Below are 22,693 nucleotides of genomic sequence, written 5' to 3'. Positions count from 1 at the left end.
ACATATATACCACAGAACACCTATATACTACCGTTTGAATATGCATCATGAGACACATGCCTCTTAGGCACCGCCTTGCAGTGCCTATAGCGGTGTTTCTGCACATCGCTGCCGCGCGAGGCACCACTCCGCAATCCAAACTGAATCCCCTCCTCGAAAAAAAAAACATTGTATACAAAGTTAAAAAATGCACGGCAAGTTTACTAAAATAAGAAGCAAAGCACATGAAAGCAAGACACGTTGCCAAACGTACCACCATCTCATCCACTCCCCCGAGAGAGGATGTCCGCATAGTCACTGTCTTGTTTAAGTGTACGGCTATGGTAGTATATAAAGGCGTTCTGTGGTACGGCGCCGACGCCTCTGCCATTTCCACGAAAGCCGTCTCAACTGAAGCCGCACAGAGCAGTACGGCGGAGTGAAAGAATCGGCCCGTAAACTCTTCCCTCTTGTAGGAGGAAGCTTCCTCCAGGACACTTTCCGCACAGTAGGGGCCGGAATATGCAAATGGTGGTGAGGCTAAGATGAGGTATGGCTTGGCGACACCGATGCAGAAACCGTGCACAAAATGGCAACGGGCATAGTCGACGCGGACGGGACCGGTGGATGTACCTCCTAAGCACGCAAAACAGGAACTGCCACAGGGAACATGGCTGGCACGATCGGTGGATGCACCTCCAGCGCACGTAGAATAGTACCTTTCTCCCAAAAAGCACCAACAGTCGGAGGAAGAACAGCCGGGGCGTGCAGCAGCAGGTAGACAGAGAGTAGCAGGTGTAACCGGGGTGTAGACAGCTCGGATGCAAGCAGGTGAAGTATGTTCAGTAGCAGTCGGAACATTCATTTTAGCAAGCACTTCCAGTCGAAGGCACTACCAGGGTATGCTCAACCGCAGGCAACACGGCAGGAGCAGGGGTATCAGAAGGACAGGACAGTTCTGCAGAAGCTTGCTCACGGAGTTGAAGGCGTCGAAACCCATCACGAATCGAACACACATCAGGTGGACGCACCGCTTCATGGTGAGTCGCGCACACTTCACAGGTGAGATTGTGTAGGCGAAAATGTTGTAGGCTCAGATTTGGGTGCGCGTTAAAGGTAGTCACAATACTCGGAGTCTTCACTACAGCGTCTCTTAATCGTATCAATCAGTGAACAGTTGACGGAATTCACTGGGGTAAAGGAGCAGGAAGAGAATGATCGAACCAGAAGCTAGCTGTGCCCACATTTCTGTTGAAACCGTCTGGCCCGCGATTGTACGTAATTGAATTTTCGACTCACGAAAGCACGCGTAAGGCATGGATACGGGCTATGGATAGTGTCAGCCTGACAAAACATGAAAACGTAAATACGCTGCTTTTCTTTCGTTTCCTGTATTGTGTTACATCGAGTATCTTGTTATTCCTTGTACGTCACTTTTATTCCATGCATGCGTTTCGAAGTACGTTAAAGCAAATGACAGAAATTCGAAGCATAATGCTGTCGCTTTCTCATTATTCGCAGGTGTTTGAAAAAAAAAGAAAGAACTTCAGTCGGGTGATAATGAAGAGAGGGTCAGGGGCGGCCAGAGGGAGATCCTAGCGCACACGAGACGCGCTTTTACATGCGAAGCATTTCTTAGCGAGCTTCGGCGATTTTGATCTATCTATCTATCTATCTATCTATCTATCTATCTATCTATCTATCTATCTATCTATCTATCAATCTATCTATCTATCTATCTATCTATCTATCTATCTATCTATCTATCTATCTATCTATCTATCCGCCTACGACTTTTAGCTCTCCTGACCGTTTCGATAATGGTATCAATACCAAACCTGGTATGGCATAACATGGCTATATGAAGAACGTACTTGACTACTCATAACATGAAAATCATGACATGTATGTCATTGATTGATTGATTTGTGGGGTTTAACATCCCAAAACCACCATATGATTATGGGAGACGCCGTAGTGGAGGGCTCCGGAAATTTCGACCACCTGGGGTTCTTTAACGTGCACCCACATGTATGTCATGATTTACATTTCATGGTCCTGCAGCTCTTGCGGTCATGTAGTCATGTTGTTACATGACACGCATCTCATGTTTATCATGTTTGCACCAGTATGATACCTTCGTCATCGATTCACGTCCCATAATACCAAATTTGGTATAAGTGAAGCTAGCGAAACGGTCACCAGCGTATCATGAGCGTTAGCATGTAGTCATGTTGTTACATGAGACATATCACATGATTATCATGTTTGCACCAGTCACATACCTTCGTCATCCATTCACGTAATACCAAATTTGGTATATATGAAGCTAGCGAAACGGCCGCGAGCTCATCGTGAGCGTGGCATGTAGTCATGTTGTTATATGACATGCATTTCATGATTTTCATGTTAGGGTCTGTCGCTTGTACTCGCCATGCAATCATGCCCTGCCATACCAGTTTTGCAACATGCCATGTGAACGGAACCACCGCAAGAGCTGCAGGACCATGAAGTGTAAATCATGGCATACATGTCATGATTTTCATGTTCGACTAGTCAATTAAGTTCTTCATACAGTCATGTTATGCCATACCAAGCTTGGTATCGACACCATTATCGAAACGGCCAGGAGAGCTGGAAGTCGTAGGTGGATAGATAGATAGATAGATAGATAGATAGATAGATAGATAGATAGATAGATAGATAGATAGATAGATAGATAGATAGATAGATAGATAGATAGATAGATAGATAGATAGATAGATACGCTCAAAGTCGCTGAAGTTCGCTAAGAAATGCTTCGAATTTAGATATACAGTGTTTTTGTCACGTGTTTGATGATGTAGTGGCCAATATTCGTGAATGGTTCACGGTTTAGCGATGAAACCCTCCAGCGCTTCGCCCCACTCATCATCATTCACTTCGTGGATATGCTGTGATTTTTCTCCTGTAGCCTGGACCACAGGAGGCTGTGCCTAAACCTCAACGTGTGTGCCTGAATGCAGAAGCTATGGTTATAGTGCCTAGAATATACTTACTGGTGTGCTGACCGTGGCCTTCGCGGTGGCACGGAGAATAATGCCTTCCACCAGCGGCCACTAGACGGCGATAGCCGCAGGGACCGTGCTATGCCGAGCCAATGGCCGAGCGGCCCGAGCCCGAGCTAGGGTGGCTAGAATGGGGAGGTGTGATGACTGCGGCGGCGGCCTCTTTCCTAGCGAGGCCCCTCTGCGCGTTCTCGCCTCTGGGGGGGAATTTGGCGCGTCAGTCTGGGGCGCTGTTGGCATGTGCCGACTAAGGTCCCTAGATGTTTCATCTAGGGACCTTAGTGCCGACTGTGAGCATGTCTTGCTCGTGTCTCGTAGGTGACGGAGCAGCGCAAGTTAGCTGTTGCTGTTCGCGAAGGACGGCCTGCTTTTTCTATCGCTTCCAGATTTCTTGAAGGAGATGATGTCAGCGGTTGTCGTCGATTTTTAAACCGCTCTGAAGAATGCCGTCGACGGGGGAAAAAACGCAGAGGTGGTGCTTTGGCCAGGTTGCGACGCCGGCTACAAATCCTGCAGTGAAAGACTGTCTCTCGTGCACCTGCCCGTGAGGATGAGTTTGAAAAGTGGGCACGTGCCATACTAAGGGCCGACAAGCCACTGCAAGAGAATTCTGCAGTTTGCGAAAGGCATTTTGACCCAAGGTACGTATGGAATTCGTACATGTTTAAGCATATAGAAAAGTTGAGCTTTCTACAAGTTAACACACTGACCCGGTGTGACACACGGGTCATGAGCAGCACAAGTGCAGTGGAAAGAGCCAGACTAATTCAGATGATCCGTTGTTCTTGTACTTACATTGGCATGTTGCTCCACGTGGGCGTGTTTTGCGTTCTGCCTCCATCGACCCAAGGCTAGATGTGTGTCACCTAACGCTGCAGCACATGCATTAATTATTGTTTCGTTGCTTGGAAATCCGAAGTGTCTTCATTACAGAGGCTACGCTCACTTTTTATTACGTTTTCAGGTTTATCATGAGACACTACGTGCACATTTTGAATGGAAAGGAGGTCCATATACCACGCGATGTGCCTGCCCTTAAAGAGAGTGCTATTCCAACAATTTTCCCGAACCTTCCAAAGTATATGACGAAAACTCTGCCAAAAGAGAGGAAGAGGAGAATGGGACAGGGCTCTTCCGTGCCTGCAAAGAAGAGCCGCGAGGACATTGACGATTCAGAACGCGAATCGGTTCAGCTCATTCCTCATGACGAACTGGACATAGTCAACGATGAAGTACCTACCTCGGAAACACTTCATTTTTGGTCTTCGACTACCATCGGAGTATTGGTCACGTCAGACATTCCAAAACAAAAACATAGCGATTTATCAAACAGCTGAACATCAAAAAAGCAAAGTACCCCCTGTTGCCTTCAACAAGATAGCTGTGTTCGAAATTGGAGAGCGAAATTCACCCTCCTGCACCGTTTTCCTGGCTGGCCACCTTCACTGTCAGCGCACCGTTGAGTCTGAGGAAGAGGCCCAAGAGCTTCTGGTGTATGCAGAAAAACTCTCCGTGTGTTGTGGAGTTGGAAATACCAGCGAGTTTAAACGGTTAGATGTGTCTGACTGCACAACATCGTCAGCAAACGGCTTGTTCTCCGCTGTGTGTGACGGATCTGTGTCACAAAGTATGTTGTGTTTTGGTACATACGTCTTGGGCATCACAACTGTGAAAAATTATTTCATATACTTCACATGTCGCCCATTTTGTTGTTTCTTCCAGGTATGCCGGCCCATATGCCTCAGTGGTGTCTGAAGTGCAGAAAAGTGAGGCGAATCCTCAAGGCGCGTTTGCTGCGCTTAAAAAATAAGGTGCGAAGCCCATTGGTAAAGACAGCGGGAAGGAGATTGAAATGTGGCGTTCGCACTTTGAGGCGGCGGAGTAAGAAAGTGCACACCCTTCATGAGGTCGTACGAACGTTACGACAAAGGAATTCCTCTATCAAGGAAAACAGATTTGAGGCAAAGGTAAGGTGCTGTATCTTTACATATTTAGCGTCATAAATAAAGCTTCCTGTTTCGTGCATTTGTTTCAGATCAAGCAGCTTCCGAAAACGCAGCAGTATGCAGTCCGAGCATGTTTTGAGGCATCGAAGCGGAAATTCATGCGAGGATATCGATACGACAAAGCGTGGCTCTTAGAGTGCATTGTTTTAAGGATCAAGAGCCCGAGCTATGTAATGTTATGTAATGTTTTAATGTACTGTTTCCAATAAACTTGTATCAAGCCACAAGTCTTCTACTTTATTGCATTCTTCTGCTGCACTGCATAAAAACTGCATTGACTTCCACTCTTAAAAGTACTATTGCAATCGAAAATGTATAACAAATCTGCGAGCGACACACGCAGGGTTGTTACCACTTGCTGGTCTGCGGGAGAGATTCCTCTAAACTATTTTTCGCGTGACAAGCACGCCCATCTCGCAAGAAGTGGCCGCGAAACCCACGCTCTGTATCGGCTGCGTGGTTTGTGCTAGTAGATTACACGTGCAAGTTTCCCGACGTCAACAACATAATTGAAAAGACTACAGCGGTAAAACTGAGCGCGGTCAAATCATTTACCCGCCCAGAGACAAGTAGACGACGCGAGAAAAGCACAGCGCCCCCACCGGCAGCGCCACCGCGCGGCAGGAGCGCGCTTTTGGGCCAGCCTCCGGAGGCCGGTCATCACACCTCCCCATTCTAGCCACCCTACCCGAGCGGAATGGTGTCGCCAGCGTCTCTAGCGTGGCCGCTCCTGCGGCCGTGTCTCTACCAACACGCCAGCCAACGCGTGCGTGTGACAGGTGCATGTGACAGGTGAAGTGGGCTCTCTCAGCCCACTTAGAACTGTAGAACGCTGGTTGGGGGGTGATGCGTAATCAAAGCAATATTATTTTGGTTGCACTTACAAACGTACGTATACGCCCCGTTATCATTATTACGGTACACAATATCGAGTGTTTGATAAAAAATACCAATAAATAAATGAATAGGCGTGCTTTCCAAGGAAAGAGGAAAACTCTAATGAAGTTCAATAAAGTTCAACTGTGAAACCCGCGGCATTTGGTTGATTGCACGATGCCACAACATTTACTATAAGCCAATTTTTCTATTGCTGAAGGTTGAGTTTTTTGCATGAGCTTCAATACTCTAATGACGTTGATACTAGCTCATTGGATTAAATGCAAATAGTTTATTTTCCGAGTGCTACAGCACATATCGAATTCTCTCCATTTTTGAGGATTTTGGAGACATTGGCTGAAACAACCGGTGCAAATGCGGACAATGTCAACTGGTGCCAGAAAAAAAAGAGTATTAACGCAACAGTATTAAAAAGCTAATTTCGTAGATTTGCCGGTGTCGGCGACGCCGTTTTAAACGAGAAATCTACTTGGCCATGAAAAGAAATCGAGAGAGTTGGAAATAAATGAAGGATAAAAATTTTAGGTTTGACTTTTTTACAGGGAATCCCACTGATGACACCATAGGCTGTAATTTTGAAAGAATGCGGGGAGCGCTAAACGTAGCATTCACTAAAATGTTTCTCACTAACGACAGCCGCCGCCGTTAGTCTTCGATCCTTTCGCCTTTTGTTTTTCTCCCACTAGGCTCAGTGTTCTGGGTCTGCAGGGGCGCTGAATAATAAGATCCGCTCGTTGTTAGAGCAGTATCCACTCACACAATATGAAAAAAAAAATCAGGCGCTCTCCTTAATTACGCCTTCTTTTCTGTGACGAAATCCCAGTTTCGTGAGGAGACACAAGCGTGAACAACGTGCACAGAACAGGAACACGTCAAAAACAGGCGGAGGCTCGCGCTATGTGCGCAACAACAGAAATGCCCCTCAACTACACCGCAACCGACTGGGTATACGAAGCGCATCCGAAGTGCATCCAAAGCGCAAGCGACGTGCATGCAACGCGCGTGCGTCGCGACTTGCGCGGATCGATGAATGTGGCTGTACCCTTTAGATCGGGCGGCGGCTAACGCCACCTAGCCGTAATACTTAGTGAACTAATGATTAAGTTTATCTTTTTTTCTTTAACTAATGAGGTTGAAGATTCGTACTATGCAGTGAAGGGTTTAATTTTCACTCGTGCCTTGACTTTAGCCACCAATCAGATAACCTCCTTCTAGTTAATTCTACCCGCTTAAAGTCTATTTTGCCCCCCCCCCCCCCCCCCCCCCCCTTGTCGTTAAACTTCAGTGCTTTGAAAAACTCTGCGCCATCATCCTGAACTATTGGGTAAAGCCCTTTGCTGAAGATTATCAAGTGTTCGGCAGTTTCTTCTTCCTCTCCACACGCACTGCATACTGTGTCTACCCCTTCGTATTTGGCCCGATCTGTCTTGGTTCGCAATACTCCCGTCCAGGCCTCAAACAGTAGAGAACTACCCCGAGTATTATTATAGATCCTTTCTTTGGCAATTTCCTGCTTAAAAGTTTGATAGATCTCTAGTGCGGACTTCTTAATCATGCCCACTCTCCACATGTCAGTCTCCGTTTTCTTCAGTTTCTTCTTAACCGATATAGTTCTTTTTGGTTTGGCAACCTGCTGTTTTCTAAGTATTTACCAGTCAATTTCCTGGTTCGCTTCCTCCATTTTGTATCGACATTCTTCATGTACAAGTAGCCGAAAACCTTCCTAGCCCAACGCTCCTCCCCCATTTCTCTCAATCGCTTCTCAAATTTTATCTTGCTGCTAGCTTCCCTGCCCTCAAATGATGTCCATCCCATGTCACCTTGTACTCCCTGATTTGGTGTATTCCCGTGAGCTCCTAAAGCAAGCCTACCTATTCCACGTTTCTTAATTTCTAATCTTGCTTGAACTTCTGATCTCATGCACAAGACCATGCACAATGCCGAACGTCAGCCCAGGAACCATGACCCATTTCCATAATCCTCTCACAACATCATACCTATTCTAATTCCACAATGCCCTATTTTTCATCACTACTGCATTCCTATTACATTTAGTCGTCACGTATATTTCGTGTTCGCTTAGCTACTCGGTCCCATTGCTTATCCATACGCCGAGATATTTGCATTTATCTGTTATCTCTAGCGTGACCTCCTGTATTCTAAGCTCACCACCTTCGTTATCATTAAAAATCATGACTGCTGATTTTTTCTTACTGAATCGTAAATGTAACCTATCTCCCTTGTTACCGCAGATGTCGATCAATCTCTGCAAATCTTCCTTGTTGTCGGCCATTAGCACTATATCATCTGCGCACATTAATGCTGGTAGTGCCTGATCAATGAGTTTTCCTTGTTTGACTAAATACAGGTTGAAGTCAAGTCCACTTCCCACTAATTTGGCCTCTAATCCTTGTAGGTACATCATGAATAACAAGGGTGACAGTGGACACCCCTGCCTAAGTCCCCATTTCACCTCTGTGGGCTTGGATACCTGTTTTTTTTTTTTTTTTCACTTTATAACTACCCTGTTACTTTTACAGATTTCCTTTAAAAGATTAGTGACTCCATCTTCCACACCCAGTGTGTCTAGTATTCCTCGCAAGTCCTCTTGAACCACACTATCATACTTTCCCTTGAAATGCAAAAATGCTAGCCACAGGGGCCTGAGTTCCTTTTTGCCTATTTTGATGCACTGCGTGCATCGCCAGCCTGTAGATTACTGATGTTATAGGACGGTAGTTGTTTATGTCATCTTTGTCCCCCTTTCCTTTATAGATCATGCTCATCCTGCTTTCCATCCATCAGGGACTTCACCATCGATTATCGCGCTCTCGCAAGGTGCGCCCCGCCGCTCGGATAGCATTGTCCCTAAGGGTTTCGCCGTCTGGTGGCTACTGGAGGAAGACATCATCGGGAGTGCCAGCGTTTCCCATCGAAAATGCTGGTCGGCACACTAGTAAGTATATTCTAGGCACTTTACTATGGTGGCCGTAGAGTTTAGGAAACTGTATGATGGTGGCTACTTTGTGGTGACCACGACCGGCTTTATAAATTTATAAAGCCGGTCGTGGTGGTGACCACGTACCATAGAGTTAATATACTGGTGACCATACCATACAAAAGCGGAAGAAAGTTGACTGGCTAATGTTGCGCATGGCAACAATGTTGTTACTCAATCCAGTACGATCCAACGTCGTAGCCGCAACGCAATGGTGGGAACTCTGTTGATGATTTGATCTGTGGTTTAATCTTCAAACATTCGCGGTGACCAGACACCGTGGTGGTAATTGGTTTGAACATGGAGGTGAGAGGCGCCGGAGTAACGTTACTGTATATTGCCACTTCTTTTGTTTGCGTTCAGTGTTTCGTTTCTGTTGAAGTGCGCTTATATTTCTCGCTTACTTTGCCCGTATAGGACGTTCAAAAGCACTCGGTCCACACTCTGGTCTTCCGATCTCTGAAACGCACGCACGACATGTTCCTGTCTGACCAAGCGAACCCTCCACCGCAAGATGACACGAGGTGAGTGGCAGGCTTACGTAGTGGCAAAATATTTGACCTTAGCATGGCTAATTTCTGTTTGCGCTAACGAACCTGGCCCTATTATATTACAGTGAGAAGTTCAAAATGAATGTCAAGACGAAAGACGAGTACAGCCTCGTGATGCACCTTGTCAAGTCTAACCCACAAACCTACAGGCACAGCACAGACGGGCACCGCGCGTCTTACCACGACCAGGTGCCAAAAAGTGAGTTTTTTTTTTTTTTCGTGATAACTGGCCGAGGGGGGCATTGTACCTCGCACACAAGAAAAGGAGGGCCTCTGTCCTCCTCTGCTTGTTTTCAGTGCATACCGTGCCCCCACCGCTCAGTTTTCATTAACGACCACCTCCTCGCTGAACTTTTTATTTAACTGAATTCCTTTTTTTCGCCACTTAAAGTGCCGTACGTGTGGTAGGTGCTGCGTAGCCACCTCATCTTATATTCTCCAATAGTGCAGGGGCGCTGCCAGATATTTTCCGCGGGTGGGGGAAGGGAGGTGCACCCCCCTTAAAATGGTGATTTCTAACTCTGTATGCCATGGCAAAATAAAAAGAAATCACGCCATATTCATTTGGAGATGTTCAAGGAGCTTGCTTGGAAATCATCAGGTAACCCGTGAATCCTCCATACAAATTCCTCTACCATCATATAAGGGCGTAACCACAATACTATATATATATATATATATATATATATATATATATATATATATATATATATATATATATATATATATATATATATATATATAATATTATATATATGAAAGTAGATGCGCTTTCACATAACTGTTTATTCTGCCGACGTTTCGACGGGAACCCCGTCTTTTTCAAGGCATGATACTATTTACACATGTTCCGTGTCGTCTTATATCCTGTCGAGACAGGAGGGGAGGGGTCAAAAGAGAGAGAGAAAAAAAAAGAAACAGCGAAACGGGAGGACAAACATTAAATAAAATATAGAAAATCTAGGAGAAGAAGCAAGACCGACACGGCGTAATTAGATAGGGGCAGCATTTCAACAGAGTAGGGCAGAGGTAGATGAGCAATGTCATCATTGTCAACAATACCTCCCCCGCACCCACTCTTCCCCAAGTGGGAAGTGAGCCGCCGTTCTTGTATTTCACCTTTCCGTGTAGTCCGCTGGCGGCTCGTTCCTCTTTGAAGGTTAGGGCAAGTTAATGGGGAGGGCTTAAGCGCTTCGAGTGCGTGCTGGTGGCGTCGGGAGGAATGAAAAAGCCAGTGATTGAGGCGCCGCCATCGATATTCATTATATGCAATGGTTCCTTGTCAGTGAAGGAACAGAATGTGCGTTAAAAATTAAAGACGAAAAAAAAAAGAACAGGGGGGGGGGGGAGACTGTACGACATCCGGGACAGTCACCACACAGTTGCGGCTCACTGGGAAGACATGCGCGCATGTATGGAAAAGTTAACGAAACCACCTAGCTGTCAGCTCCTTGTCAGTGAAGGAACAGAATGTGCGTTAAAACTTAAAGAAGAAAAAAAAAAGAAGAAAAGAAAAAGTTGGGGGGGGGGGGGGGGAAACCGTACGACATCCGGGACCACTTATCTGTGCGTTCCAGCTGTGCTTGATGAGGCAAATCATTTCTATGTTGTCAGATTCATAGGCCAAAAGCTTTGTTAGAGGGTAATATTATTGTCGTAATGAAACCGGACTGATTAGAGAGAAGCATTTGCGTCTTTTAGCGGTCGTAACGCTGACAGAGTGCCTGGGTGTTCATTTATTCCGTATTTTATCGTGTTAAATTTGTAGATAAAATAAGATTCCCGTTGTTCCCGTTCTCTGATTGTTCGAAAGTTGTTTTCTAGTAGTGTAACCCTGATGTCATCAAAGCTGTGGTCTTTTAATGTGCAGTGTTTTGAAAGTGGAAGGCCTGGCAGAGATCGTACATGTGCCCGATGGTTGTTGAATCTAATTCTAAACGGAGTGTCTGTCTGGCCCACGTATTGCTTGTTACATACCCCACATTCCAGGAGGTATATGACATTGTCTGAGTCACAGTCTAGTGCACCTCTTATCCTGTGCTTAAAATCCGAGTGGGTGCTTTTCGCCACTGTCGTTGTCTGCATGTGTTTGCATACCTTGCACCTGCTTTTTCCGCAAGGATGACACCCAATTTGAGGTTTCACACCTATCTTTGAATTTATTAAATGATCCTTTATATTTTTCGGCCCTCTGTATACAACACAAGGAGGAGAAGTGAAAATTTTGGATAGTCGCACACTCTGTTCCAATATGTTAAAGTGTTTTCTTAGGACCTTGTTTATGTTCGGTGGGTTGCTCGTGAAAGTTAATAGCAAGTTTTTGTTGCGGTGTTGGTCGGCGTTTTTCTGGTGGTTGAGAAGAATCCGGCGGTCCAGATTTTCAGCTTTTTTGATGGCGTCATCAATGATAGCTGGCGGGTATTCTTGATTAAGGAGTACTTCGCGCATCTCCTTAATCAGGTACTCCTTAATCTTAAGTACTCCTTAATTAAGTACTCCTGCCCCTTTCTAATTACGCCGTGTCGGTCTTGCTTCTTCTCCTAGATTTTCTATATTTTATGTTTGTCGTCCCGTTTCGCTGTTTCTTCTTCTTTATTTTCTCTCTCTCTCTTTTCTTTCTTTTTTTTCCTTTTTTACTTTTCTTTTGACCCCTTCCCTCCTGTCTCGACAGGCTATAAGAAGACATGGAACATGTGTAAATAGTATTATGCCTTGAAAAAGACGGGGTTCCCGTCGATATGTCGGCACAATAAGCAGTTGTTATGTGAAAGCGCATCTACTTTCATATTTATAACCTTGCGGCAACCGTAGTTATTCCTCTGCATATATATATATATATATATATATATATATATATATATATACATACATACATACATACACACCTTCTCCCCATAACAATATAAGAATATATATATATATATATATATATATATATATGTATATATATATATATATATATATATATATATATATATGTGTGTGTGTGTGTGTGTGATGGTTGACTCGACGGTATACAGCAGTGAACGCGCGCCAGCGAGCTCTTGACCACCCTGTTCCCCGCTACACAGGTGCACATACCTAAATCTAAATTAAATATGTGGTAACAGTGTGTATATATATATATATATATATATATATATATATATATATATATATATATATATATATATATATATATATATATATATATATATATATATATATATAGTGAAGAGGTTTATTAGTCGTTAAGGACAGCGGTGAGGCAGCGTCAAGAACGGTCCAGAGACCGGCACAGCAGCAAACCGAAGCACGAGCCGAGATAGCCGGGCGTTGGCGAAGCTGCTTGCTGCAGGCACATCTTCTTATTCACAATCGTCCCCGCTGAAAAAGGAGCCATCCTGGCGACCTAAGAAGTTTCAGGCAGCGGCTCATGGTACGGTTTCAGGCGGGAAACACGATCAATGTCGCGTGCACGCCAGTGCATGTCGTCCAATCGGGAAACTGGCTCAATTAGGAAATTAACCGGAGAGGTTTTCTCCAAAATGGTGTAAGGCCCCACGTACCAAGGGACAAGTTTCGATGAGAGTCCCGGAGTTTGGTATGCGATGGCGAGCCACACAAGAGACCTTGGGGCATAGCTGGGATCCGGAAGGGAGGTGCTACGGTTTTCTTTCTGGCGTTGCTCGTTCGAGGTGAACGTACGGGCGAGCTGGCGGCACTCTTCGGCTTGTCGAGCAGCATCGGAGGTAGGTGGACACTCGGAAGCATCAGGACGGTAGGGAAGTAGAGTATCGATTGTATAGGAAGGCTTGCGTTCGTAAAGAAGAAAGAAAGGTGAAAATCCCGTGGTTGTTTGTACTGCAGTGTTATATGCGATTGTGACATATGTGAGAACACGGTCCCAGTTGCTATGATCAGATGCCACGTACATTGAGAGCATATCACCTAGCGTGCGGTTAAATCGTTCCGTTAGCCCGTTAGTCTGCGGGTGGTATGCTGTCGTTTTCTGATGAATGACGTGACATTCCTTGGCATATATGGTGCCCCGTAGCAATATATATATATATATATATAAGTATTGTAACGAATGACGGCACAGAAACAGCACCCTTGCTGTGGGGGCCGGCTGTTCTATTCGTTCTATTTATCTTTTTCCTCCTCTACCTCGCTCGCATAGAATGCGGGCCGGTGCCAGAGTGCCAGTGTCGGTCTTCATCATCACACTCGGCTATGACTGCAACCATGACTGATGGGCCACACGACAATGTTCTGGTGGGCGAGGCTATCTGCAGCAGTTACAGTGTTTCTCAAGGGCGATGCTGGCTGCATCGAAGTGGTCAGAACCGGCCACGTTGCAACCCTGCCTGGGTATCTGACTGTGTGTTGTCTGCTGGCCGGAATCGGATTTGTCGCTGGGTTCGGTTTATTTCATGTGGAAACTTGTGAGGGCTTGCCTACGATGTCTTTGTTAGACGGTGTTGGCTGCACCAGGGAGGTCTGTCCTGTCCACGCTGACACGCGTTTGGGCCCGAAGTGCCTCCAATGTGCAACACAAGCTGTCTTGAATCTTTGCCTGAAACTTTTTCATGCGGACATGGATGAGCAGTCTCGGGAATACTGCGGCGATGCACGGTAAGCAGGTTCATTAGTCTCTGGTAGACGAATTGATTGCCTTGACAGAATTGATAGAATTGACTGCCTTTGTATGGTCGCATGACTGACAGGCTCTGGTATGATGCCGCGAGCAGGGGCGCATGTTTTTGCAAAATGCCACTACTGAAGGCCTGCTACAGTAGTGAGATAGTCTGATGGGCGGTCAAATGCATCCCTGATGGTCTCGTCCAATCATACGCATCAGCTTCTTCTGCAGTGTGCAGACAGAACGGAAGATGGAACAAACAATCCTGATCGCACTGATGAACCGTGATGATGAGGCAAACCTCAGCTTTGGTTTGCGACGTTTCCAGTGCGTAGCTTTTGGTAGGCACACATGTGGGGCCTGAATCTGTGGATGTTAACAGACCGTTATGCACCAATGAGCCTTCCTGCTCAGTGACCATAGCTTGGGAGAGAGGCTTAGGCCGTACGGGCAAGTCTTCCATGCGAGGGGCAGTGTTCTACAGTAGGCCACTGTCCCACGTTCATGTGGTGACGGGCTCTGATAGCCAAGGATGTTGTTCCTACGGGTGAAAATAGATCTCGTTTCTTATCTCCGTGGCACGTCGTATTCCTGGTATGGCAGTGTGTCAAGTACCAGCGGTGTCAGGATTTGTGTTTGTCTAAACAATGCTGAACTTGAGTGATGGGGCTGTAATGCGGCGTTTGGCTGTAGAGGATTTACGCCAGATACCATCACAGTCCGAAGCTTGAAAAGATGAACTGCAGTGCACAGCTGCAGCCTCGGGAAGGAACCCCTCCAGCATTCCGTCTTCGGTGAAGGCCGTGTTGGACTCGCCGGAGGCACAGATAATTTGGCCAAAGTGGCAATCAGGGCAGCACGTTCTTCCACCCAGGATTGCTGCTTCACACCTTCATACTTGTACCACGCCGCGGCACCATCCTGAATTTGTTCGATAGCCACCCCCAATTTCTACTGGTCCAACCAGGCCTCGCGAAATCTGACAGTGTTGATGGTCGCCACCCAATTTTCGGCCTAGTCATAAAAGTTGCTGAACTCTGGTAATGCGCAGGCAGCTTGCAATGATAGGATTGCAAGTGAAAAAGCACGGAGTGCCATGGCGAAGCCACCCAGCTAGCTAGTCCTCGGGCTGCATGAGGGCACCACAGAGCTCTCTGCGTTGCTTGGGTGTGCTCGCCGCCAGGTTGAGTGAGGTGGCTATGTCCAGCATAACGTCGGCGGCGCTCACTGCCCGCAGCATGGTAGGAAATCCTCTGACAACAGGCCCCTTTGCTACCACTGCGGCAAAGCAGGCCATCTGTACCGCCAGTGTGCGTATCGCAGGATGGGCCTTTAGGGGTTTCACCCTAACGTGCGTCGACCCAGCAACGGGGAGCGTCCTCGCGGGATTCAGCAATTCAGCAATACCTAGCAGATCAAGTGCCAGAAACCCACTACATGCTCGTATCAGTATATATATATATATATATATATATATATATATATATATATATATATATATATATATATATATATATATATAATAATTAGGAATAAAGGAGCACACTTACGAAAATTTGATAGTTGTTTACTCTACGTTTCGGCCGTGGCGCGGCCTTCGAAGGCCGTGCCCCGGCCGAAATTTAGAGTAAACAACTATCAAATTTTCGTAAGTGTGCTCCTTTGTTCCTAATTATATTTGCACCGGACCCACAGAATTTCTTTTTTGAATAATATATATATATATACACACACACACACACATTGTTTATTACGTTTGACGCACCGTATACACATGTAAATTACATATATTTTCATGAATTACAAGGACGGCATCCTACAATAAGCTTGAGGACTCTTTTTCCTTTGAAAAATGACTGCTTTGTGATTCGCAAAGTACGTTGCCAAGGGATCTTCAATGATGGGATGCAGTGGAAAGTTCAAGAAGGCAACGTCAATATAGGTCCCTCTGCTGGTAGTGGGACATTTGCAGTATGGCACGCATCGGAGAGCGTAATGCAACATCATGTGTTGAACTAGCCCATCGCTTTGCAAGATGTCTATGTTAAAATTAGCGACGAGTACAAAAAGCCTGCTTCACAAGCTCTCACCGAAGGGTCTTGGCAGCGAGCCAGCGCTGCTGGTGCCTTGCAAGCTAGCTCTCACCATCGCTGCCTTGGCTTCCTGAGTGTTCATGCTGAGTAGCCATAGCGAAGTGCACTGAGTGAGCTCCCTGTGAAGAGGAAGGAAGCGTGCCAAAGGCAAGCACTGTATATTGGCGCGGCTCTCTAGCAGTCACCTATCTAACAAGAGCACACACCATGTGTGCAGTGAGGATTGCGGCACGGCCGTTCAGGTGGCGCTCCATCTAGTGAGCAAGCTTGAATCATTGGAGTGAACACAGCTGTGCCTTTGGTGGGAGCAATTAGAACTAGCAGATGCAGTGCGATGGACAAGGTGTGAGCATAAGAAGCTTGGCAAGCAAGCTTCTAAAAAAAATTTAATGGGGTGGTGCCTGAGCTCGTTGTGCCACCCCCTGGCTATGCCACTGCAATGGTCATATTGACTAATAGTTGGCTGCTTGGTTTGATTTAAAGGTGGCCACTGACACCTTCACTTCAATGTGATGTCTTCTTCTGAAGGCGCTACAGTCTATCAGTATTGCTTCGAAGCCAGTTGAAGTATTTGGTCGCGTTTTAAGAGAGAGAGAATAAATGTTTATTTGAGCAAATGCATTGTGCGCCCAAGGTGGGTGGCCACCTTATTCCTGGTACCCGCGCGCCCTTGCCATCTCCTGCACCCAGGTCTGATAACTTGGCCTTCCATTGCTCTTCGGTTAGTGTAGTGGCTCCAGGGCTTTGTCTGCATCCCCATACCATATGGAATAGGGTTTCTGGGACATCACAGTGCTTGCAGTTGTATGAGTACTCGGTGAGATGTGGTGAAGCAGTGTACCATGAACGTAAGTGTTAGTTTGCTGCTTTCTGAGGGTTACTGCCTCTTCCCGAATCAGACTGGGGTGAGCTGGCAGATAAATTCTTCTGTTTAGCCTAAAGTGTTGCAGTATATTGCCACCTGGTGTTCTGTGCCAGCAAACAGTGAGCCAGTTCTGAGCCAGTGAATGAAGAAGACGAAGACCAGCAACCCGTCCTTCTTTGTGTCTCAGATTTTGACAGTCGCGTCTCCTTGTACGTTTCTTCGTGCTCCTAGCGCGTGACAACTGGTGTAGGTGCTGGGTACCCTATGCACCGAACCCCTCCCAGTACAAGAAGCTCCAGCCCCATACCGGTGGCTACGCCTGTTCACCGTGCTAGCCGAAGGATCCGTGGACTGGACCCCGAGTTCGGACTTCTCTCAGAGAGGATGACGGCCCCAACTATCCCAGGCAGCGCCGTCCCGAATGGCTCCAACCCAGCCGGTATGGAAGGCGCAACGCCAATGCACTATGCACTGTTCAAACCACGAACGCCGAATCCCTTTCGTGGTGCTGTCCATCAAGATGTTGAGGATTGGCTAGCCCACTATGACTTCGTTGCCGCTCATAACATGTAGAATGACACAGACAAGCTCTGACATGTCTACTTCAGTTCGAATGACGAGGCGCGTGTTTGGTGCGAAAACCGGGCAGGTCTGTTCACGTCATGGGTGGACTTCAAACGCCGGCTTCTCGAAACGTATGCAAGTCCCGATCGCCAAGAGCGAGCTGAATGTGAACTCCAGTGCCGTGTGCAAATGCCAAATGAAGGCGTAGCAATGTACGTTGAGGACATAACGCGTCTTTTTCGACGAGCCGACCCTCACATGCCGGAAGAGAAGAAGGTGCGATACCTGATGCATGGAGTGAAGGAGTAGTTGTTCGGTGGTCTTGTACGCAGCCCCCCCAAGACTACGTCAGAGTTTCTTGCTGAAGCCGTCCTGATTGAAAGCATGCTTCGGCAACGGACACAGACGTACGAGCGACAAGTGAACTTTGCCTCTGCTACGGACTACATGGGCGGTCTTGGGGGCCACGTCGACTTCTTCCGAGAGCTCATACGCTCTGTAATCCGCGAAGAACTGCAGAAGTTTTCAGTACCCTCGGCCCCCACCATCAGTTCTCTGTCCGGCATCGTCTGAGGTGAAGTTCAGCACGCATTACGAGAACAGTCCTGTCAGACAGAGCTGCGGCCCCTAAATGACTTTCCTCGCATGTCGTTGGCGCAAACTCTACTCCAGCCAGCATCATTTTTGGCTCCGCCTCCCATCGCGGCCCCTGCCATGCTTCTGGCAAACCAAACTCAGCGACAACCTGCACGGCATTTCACTCCTACTCATACTACGGCCCCGGCCATGCTTCAGGCAGTCCAAGCGGGCCCATACCTCAGCGACCACCGACCGATTCCGCGAAAATCAGACGTGTGGCAGGCCCCTGATCGACGTCCTCCTTGCTATCACTGTGGCGAACCTGGGCACATCTACCGACAGTGCACTTATAGAGAGCTGGGACGTCGTGGTTTTTCGGCCAACTCCCCACCTCCTAGGTTCGGCCAACGGCCTCCGGAAATTGCGGACTACGTTGCCCAGCAGCGCGGATCGACATCTCGGCACCACTCACGTTCTCCATCACCGCGGCGGTTCTCGCTGAATCATCGCACCTATTCAGGCATGGTGCAGGGCTGGTCACCTAGCCCGCGTCGGGAAAACTAGCCACAGCGACCTTCGGGGGCAAGGCCGCTCAGACTGGTCATGCTCAAGGCTCCCTATCGACGCAGACTGAAGGTACCGACGATACATCGACAACGACATCACCGGCTGATTGCGGAAGAGTTTCCTTAGACATTCCTGTTCTGCTAGATGGTCGCGAAGTCGGCGCTTTAGTGGACACTGGTGCGGACTATTCCATAATTAGCAAAAAACTGGCCGCCCTTCTGAAGAAAGTAACGACTCCTTGGAACCACACGCCAATTCGTACAGCTGGCGGGCATATCGTCACGCCACTCGGTACGTGCACGGCAAGATTGCAAGTCCGTGGTTGTACGTTTGTTGCCAGTTTTAGTGTTCTCCAACAGTGCTCTCGAGATCTGTTCATTGGCATGGATTTTCTCAGGGAGCATGGTGCTATAATTGACATTCAACGACGTCTAGTCACTTTCGCGACCACAAATGCCACAACAGTTTACGCAGACCCCAGCCACTTCTGAGTGTCTCTTCGTGTTATCGACGACGCTGTCACGTTACCACCCTCTACAACTGTCGTGGTTCAGGTGGCGTGGGACGGAGTGATGCACGGTGAAGCAGTCGTAGAAAGCAATCACTTGCTTTTGCTGTCTGAGGGTGTCTACAAAGCGAGAAGACTTGTTGACCTTCGTGATGATCACTGCAACGTTTTTGTCACAAACTTCAGCTACGAGCACTGGCACCTTTTTCCTGGAACTTTCATCGCCTGCGCCGACCCAGTCGCCAATGTCACCGAGTGTTTTGCTTCCGAGACCATCGGCACTGTTGAAGTGCCTTTCCGCAGCATCGACATCAATCCAACGCTTTCTGAAGCGAACAAGCAGCGTTTGAGCGAGCTGTTGCTGGAATTCCACACATGCTTTGCACGTTCTTCGAAGATACGTCAAACACCGATTACGAAACACCGTACTATCACCTACAACGACGCACATCCCATACGGCAGCAGCCTTATCGTGTTTCGTCAACCGAACGGCACGCGATTCAAACGCAGGTTAAGGAAATGCTTCAGGATGGCGTGATACAGCCTTCAAGCAGCCCTTGGTCATCACCAGTCGTTCTTGTGAAAAAGAAAGATGGCTCGCTTCGCTTTTGTGTCGACTACAGGAAGTTGAACGATGTCACTAAGAAAGACGTGTACCCGTTGCCTAAAGTGGACGATTCTCTGGACAGGCTGCGCCGCGCGAAGTATTTTACGTCCGTCGACTTGAAGAGTGGTTATTGGCAAATAGAGGTCGATGAACGTGACCGGGAAAATACTGCTTTTGTAATGCCGGATGGCCTTTATGAATTCAAAGTGCTCCCTTTCGGCCTCTGTTCCGCTCCAGCCACATTCCAGCGAATGATGGACACCGTCCTGGCAGACCTCAAGTGGAAAAGCTGTCTCGTCTACCTCGATGACGTCGTTGTGTTTTCAGAAACGTTTCACGAGCATCTTCGTCGCCTTCGGAATGTGCTCGAAGATTGGCCAATCTCACACTCAAGCCTGAGAAATGTAATTTCGGCTACGAAGAATTAAAGTTTCTTGGTCACGTCGTCAGCGCCGTTGGTGTTCGGCCTGATCCTGACAAAACTGCTGCTGTCGCCACTTTTCCAACTCCAACTGACAAGAAAAGTCTTAGACGATTTCTGGGTCTGTGCGCGTATTACCGGCGCTTTATTGAAAATTTATCCAACATCGCGGAGCCACTATTACGCCTCACACATGATGACACACCATTTGTCTAGGCTGACGAACAGCAGACTGCCTTTGCGGAACTACAGCACCGGCTCTCTTCCCCTCCCTTGCTAGGCCACTTCGATGAAGATGCTGACACAGAAGTACGCACTGATGCCAACAATATTGGTCTTGGAGATATTTTGGTAACACGACAAGATGGCATTGAACGGGTAATAGCCTACGCAAGTCGCATACTGTCTCACGCAGAATCTAACTATTCTACATCAGAGAAAGAATGTCTTGTGGTCATTTGGTCAATTACAATGTTTAGGCCATATCTCTACGGAAGACCATTTAAAGTGGTGACTGATCATCATGCTTTGTGCTGGTTGACCAATTTACGAGACCCTTCAGGACAGTTAGCACGATGGAGTCTGTGCCTACAGGAATTTGATGTCACCATCGTGTACAAGTCAAGCAAAAAGCACGAAGATGCTGACACGCTATCACGAGCACCTCTCCAATTCACCAGTACAAGCGCAAAAGAGGACGGCGCCTTCGTGGCAACGCTGAGCGGGCCGGATCTGATGTCTCAGCAACAAAATGACGCCGATCTAAGAATGATTACAGATCACTTAGAAGGTGGCACCGCACCCATTCCTCGTCCAATGTCGCGAACGTTGCCATCATTTTGCCTACGAAATGGCTTCTTATGCAAAAAGAACACTGGTGCTGGTGACAGATTGCATCTTCTCGTTGTGCCTGAAGCCCTCCGTGATGACGTCTTATTAGCTTGCCATGACGAGCCCACATCCGGCCATCCGGGCTACTCAAAAACTATGGATCGGGTGCGACAGCACTACTACTGGCCTAAAATGTCTGCCTGTGTCAAACGCTACGTGAAGGGTTGCCGTGAATGCCAGTGTCGCAAGACACCACCCTTAAAGCCTGCAGGCCATCTACAACCGATCGATCCACCCCCTACACCATTTGATCAAGTGGGAATGGACCTCCTAGGCCCGTTTCCTTTGTCTTATTCTAGCAACAAATGGATTATTGTCACAACCGATTATTTGACGCGTTACGCTGAGACGAAGGCATTGCCACGAGGGACTGCAGCTGAAGTAGCCAGTTTTTTATGCATAAAATTGTGCTACGGCATGGCGCCCCGTCATATGTCATCACTGATCGAGGGACATCATTCACAGCGAAGCTCTTGGATGATATCTTCAGATTGAGTTATACAACCCATCGAAAGACCACTGCGTATCACCCTCAGAGTAATGGTTTAACAGAAAGACTAAACAAAACGCTAGCCGACATGATCTCTATGTACGTGGATGTGCAGCACAAAACGTGGGACGACATCCTGCCGTACGTAACATTTGCGTACAACACTGCAACGCAGGAAACTACACGCTTCCCGCCATTTCGGCTCGTTTATGGTCGAGATGTCAGAACTATGCTAGACGCCATGATCCCGTATGAGGACATAGACGAGCACGACCAATTAGCCCCCGACATCAATGAGTACATTTAGCATGCTGAGGAAGCACGTCAACTGGCCCGTGTGCACATAAGAACTCAACAGTGCGCAGATGCACAGCGGTACAACATCCGCCATCGAGAAGTCAATTATGAACCTGGTGACCAAGTTTCGGTTTGGACACCCATTAGGTGGCGAGGTCTCAGTGAGAAACTGGAAGTACTTTGGACCTTACGAAGTACTCAGACGTGTCAGCAACGTCAACTACGAAGTGGTTCTAGACGGAGGCTCACCATCATCCGAACGCAGGTTATCCCGCCCAGAGACTGTACACATCGTCCGCCTAAAACCATACTTTACGCGGTGATGTGAATTTTCTTCGTTTGCCAGTGAACTCTTTATGTGAACAGTGAATGCCGTTTATTTCCGATTGCCGGGCCCAGGACGCATTTTCTATCCTGCGCTACTTTGTTTAATATTTGTTGATGTTGCCTACTTTGACCCACTACTGTGCACACTTTTCTTGAGCATCGGGTCGATGCCCTCTTGGGGGAGGAGTAATGCCACCTGGTGTTCTGTGCCAGCGAACAGTGAGCCAGTTCTGGGCCAGTGAACGAAGAAGACAAAGACGAGCAACCGGTGCCAGTGGAGACGTCCTTCTTTGTGTCTCAGATTTTGACAGTCGCGTCTCCTTGTACGTTTCTTCGTGCTCCTAGCGCGTGACAATATCATTGTACCTTTTAGGTACATCT

The 22,693-nt window shown here is 47.4% G+C and overlaps 1 protein-coding gene across 1 annotated transcript in view; it reads left to right on the top strand.

Moving 5' to 3' along the window:
* The first annotated feature begins 9,096 nt into the window (after positions 1 to 9,096).
* Tango4 (transport and golgi organization 4) overlaps positions 9,097 to 22,693 on the top strand; it is an 87,985-nt gene continuing 74,388 nt past the window's right edge. Inside the window, exons 1-3 of the mRNA XM_037429260.2 lie at positions 9,097 to 9,233; positions 9,345 to 9,451; positions 9,544 to 9,677. Coding sequence (XP_037285157.1) covers positions 9,228 to 9,233; positions 9,345 to 9,451; positions 9,544 to 9,677 — 247 coding nt within the window. The 5' untranslated portion in view covers positions 9,097 to 9,227. The remainder of the gene's footprint in view (positions 9,234 to 9,344; positions 9,452 to 9,543; positions 9,678 to 22,693) is intronic.

The sequence above is a fragment of the Rhipicephalus microplus genome, chromosome 2 (assembly GCF_043290135.1).
Source record: "Rhipicephalus microplus isolate Deutch F79 chromosome 2, USDA_Rmic, whole genome shotgun sequence".
NCBI classification, from domain to species: domain Eukaryota; kingdom Metazoa; phylum Arthropoda; class Arachnida; order Ixodida; family Ixodidae; genus Rhipicephalus; species Rhipicephalus microplus.
This window is presented reverse-complemented; position numbering and strand designations above follow the sequence as displayed.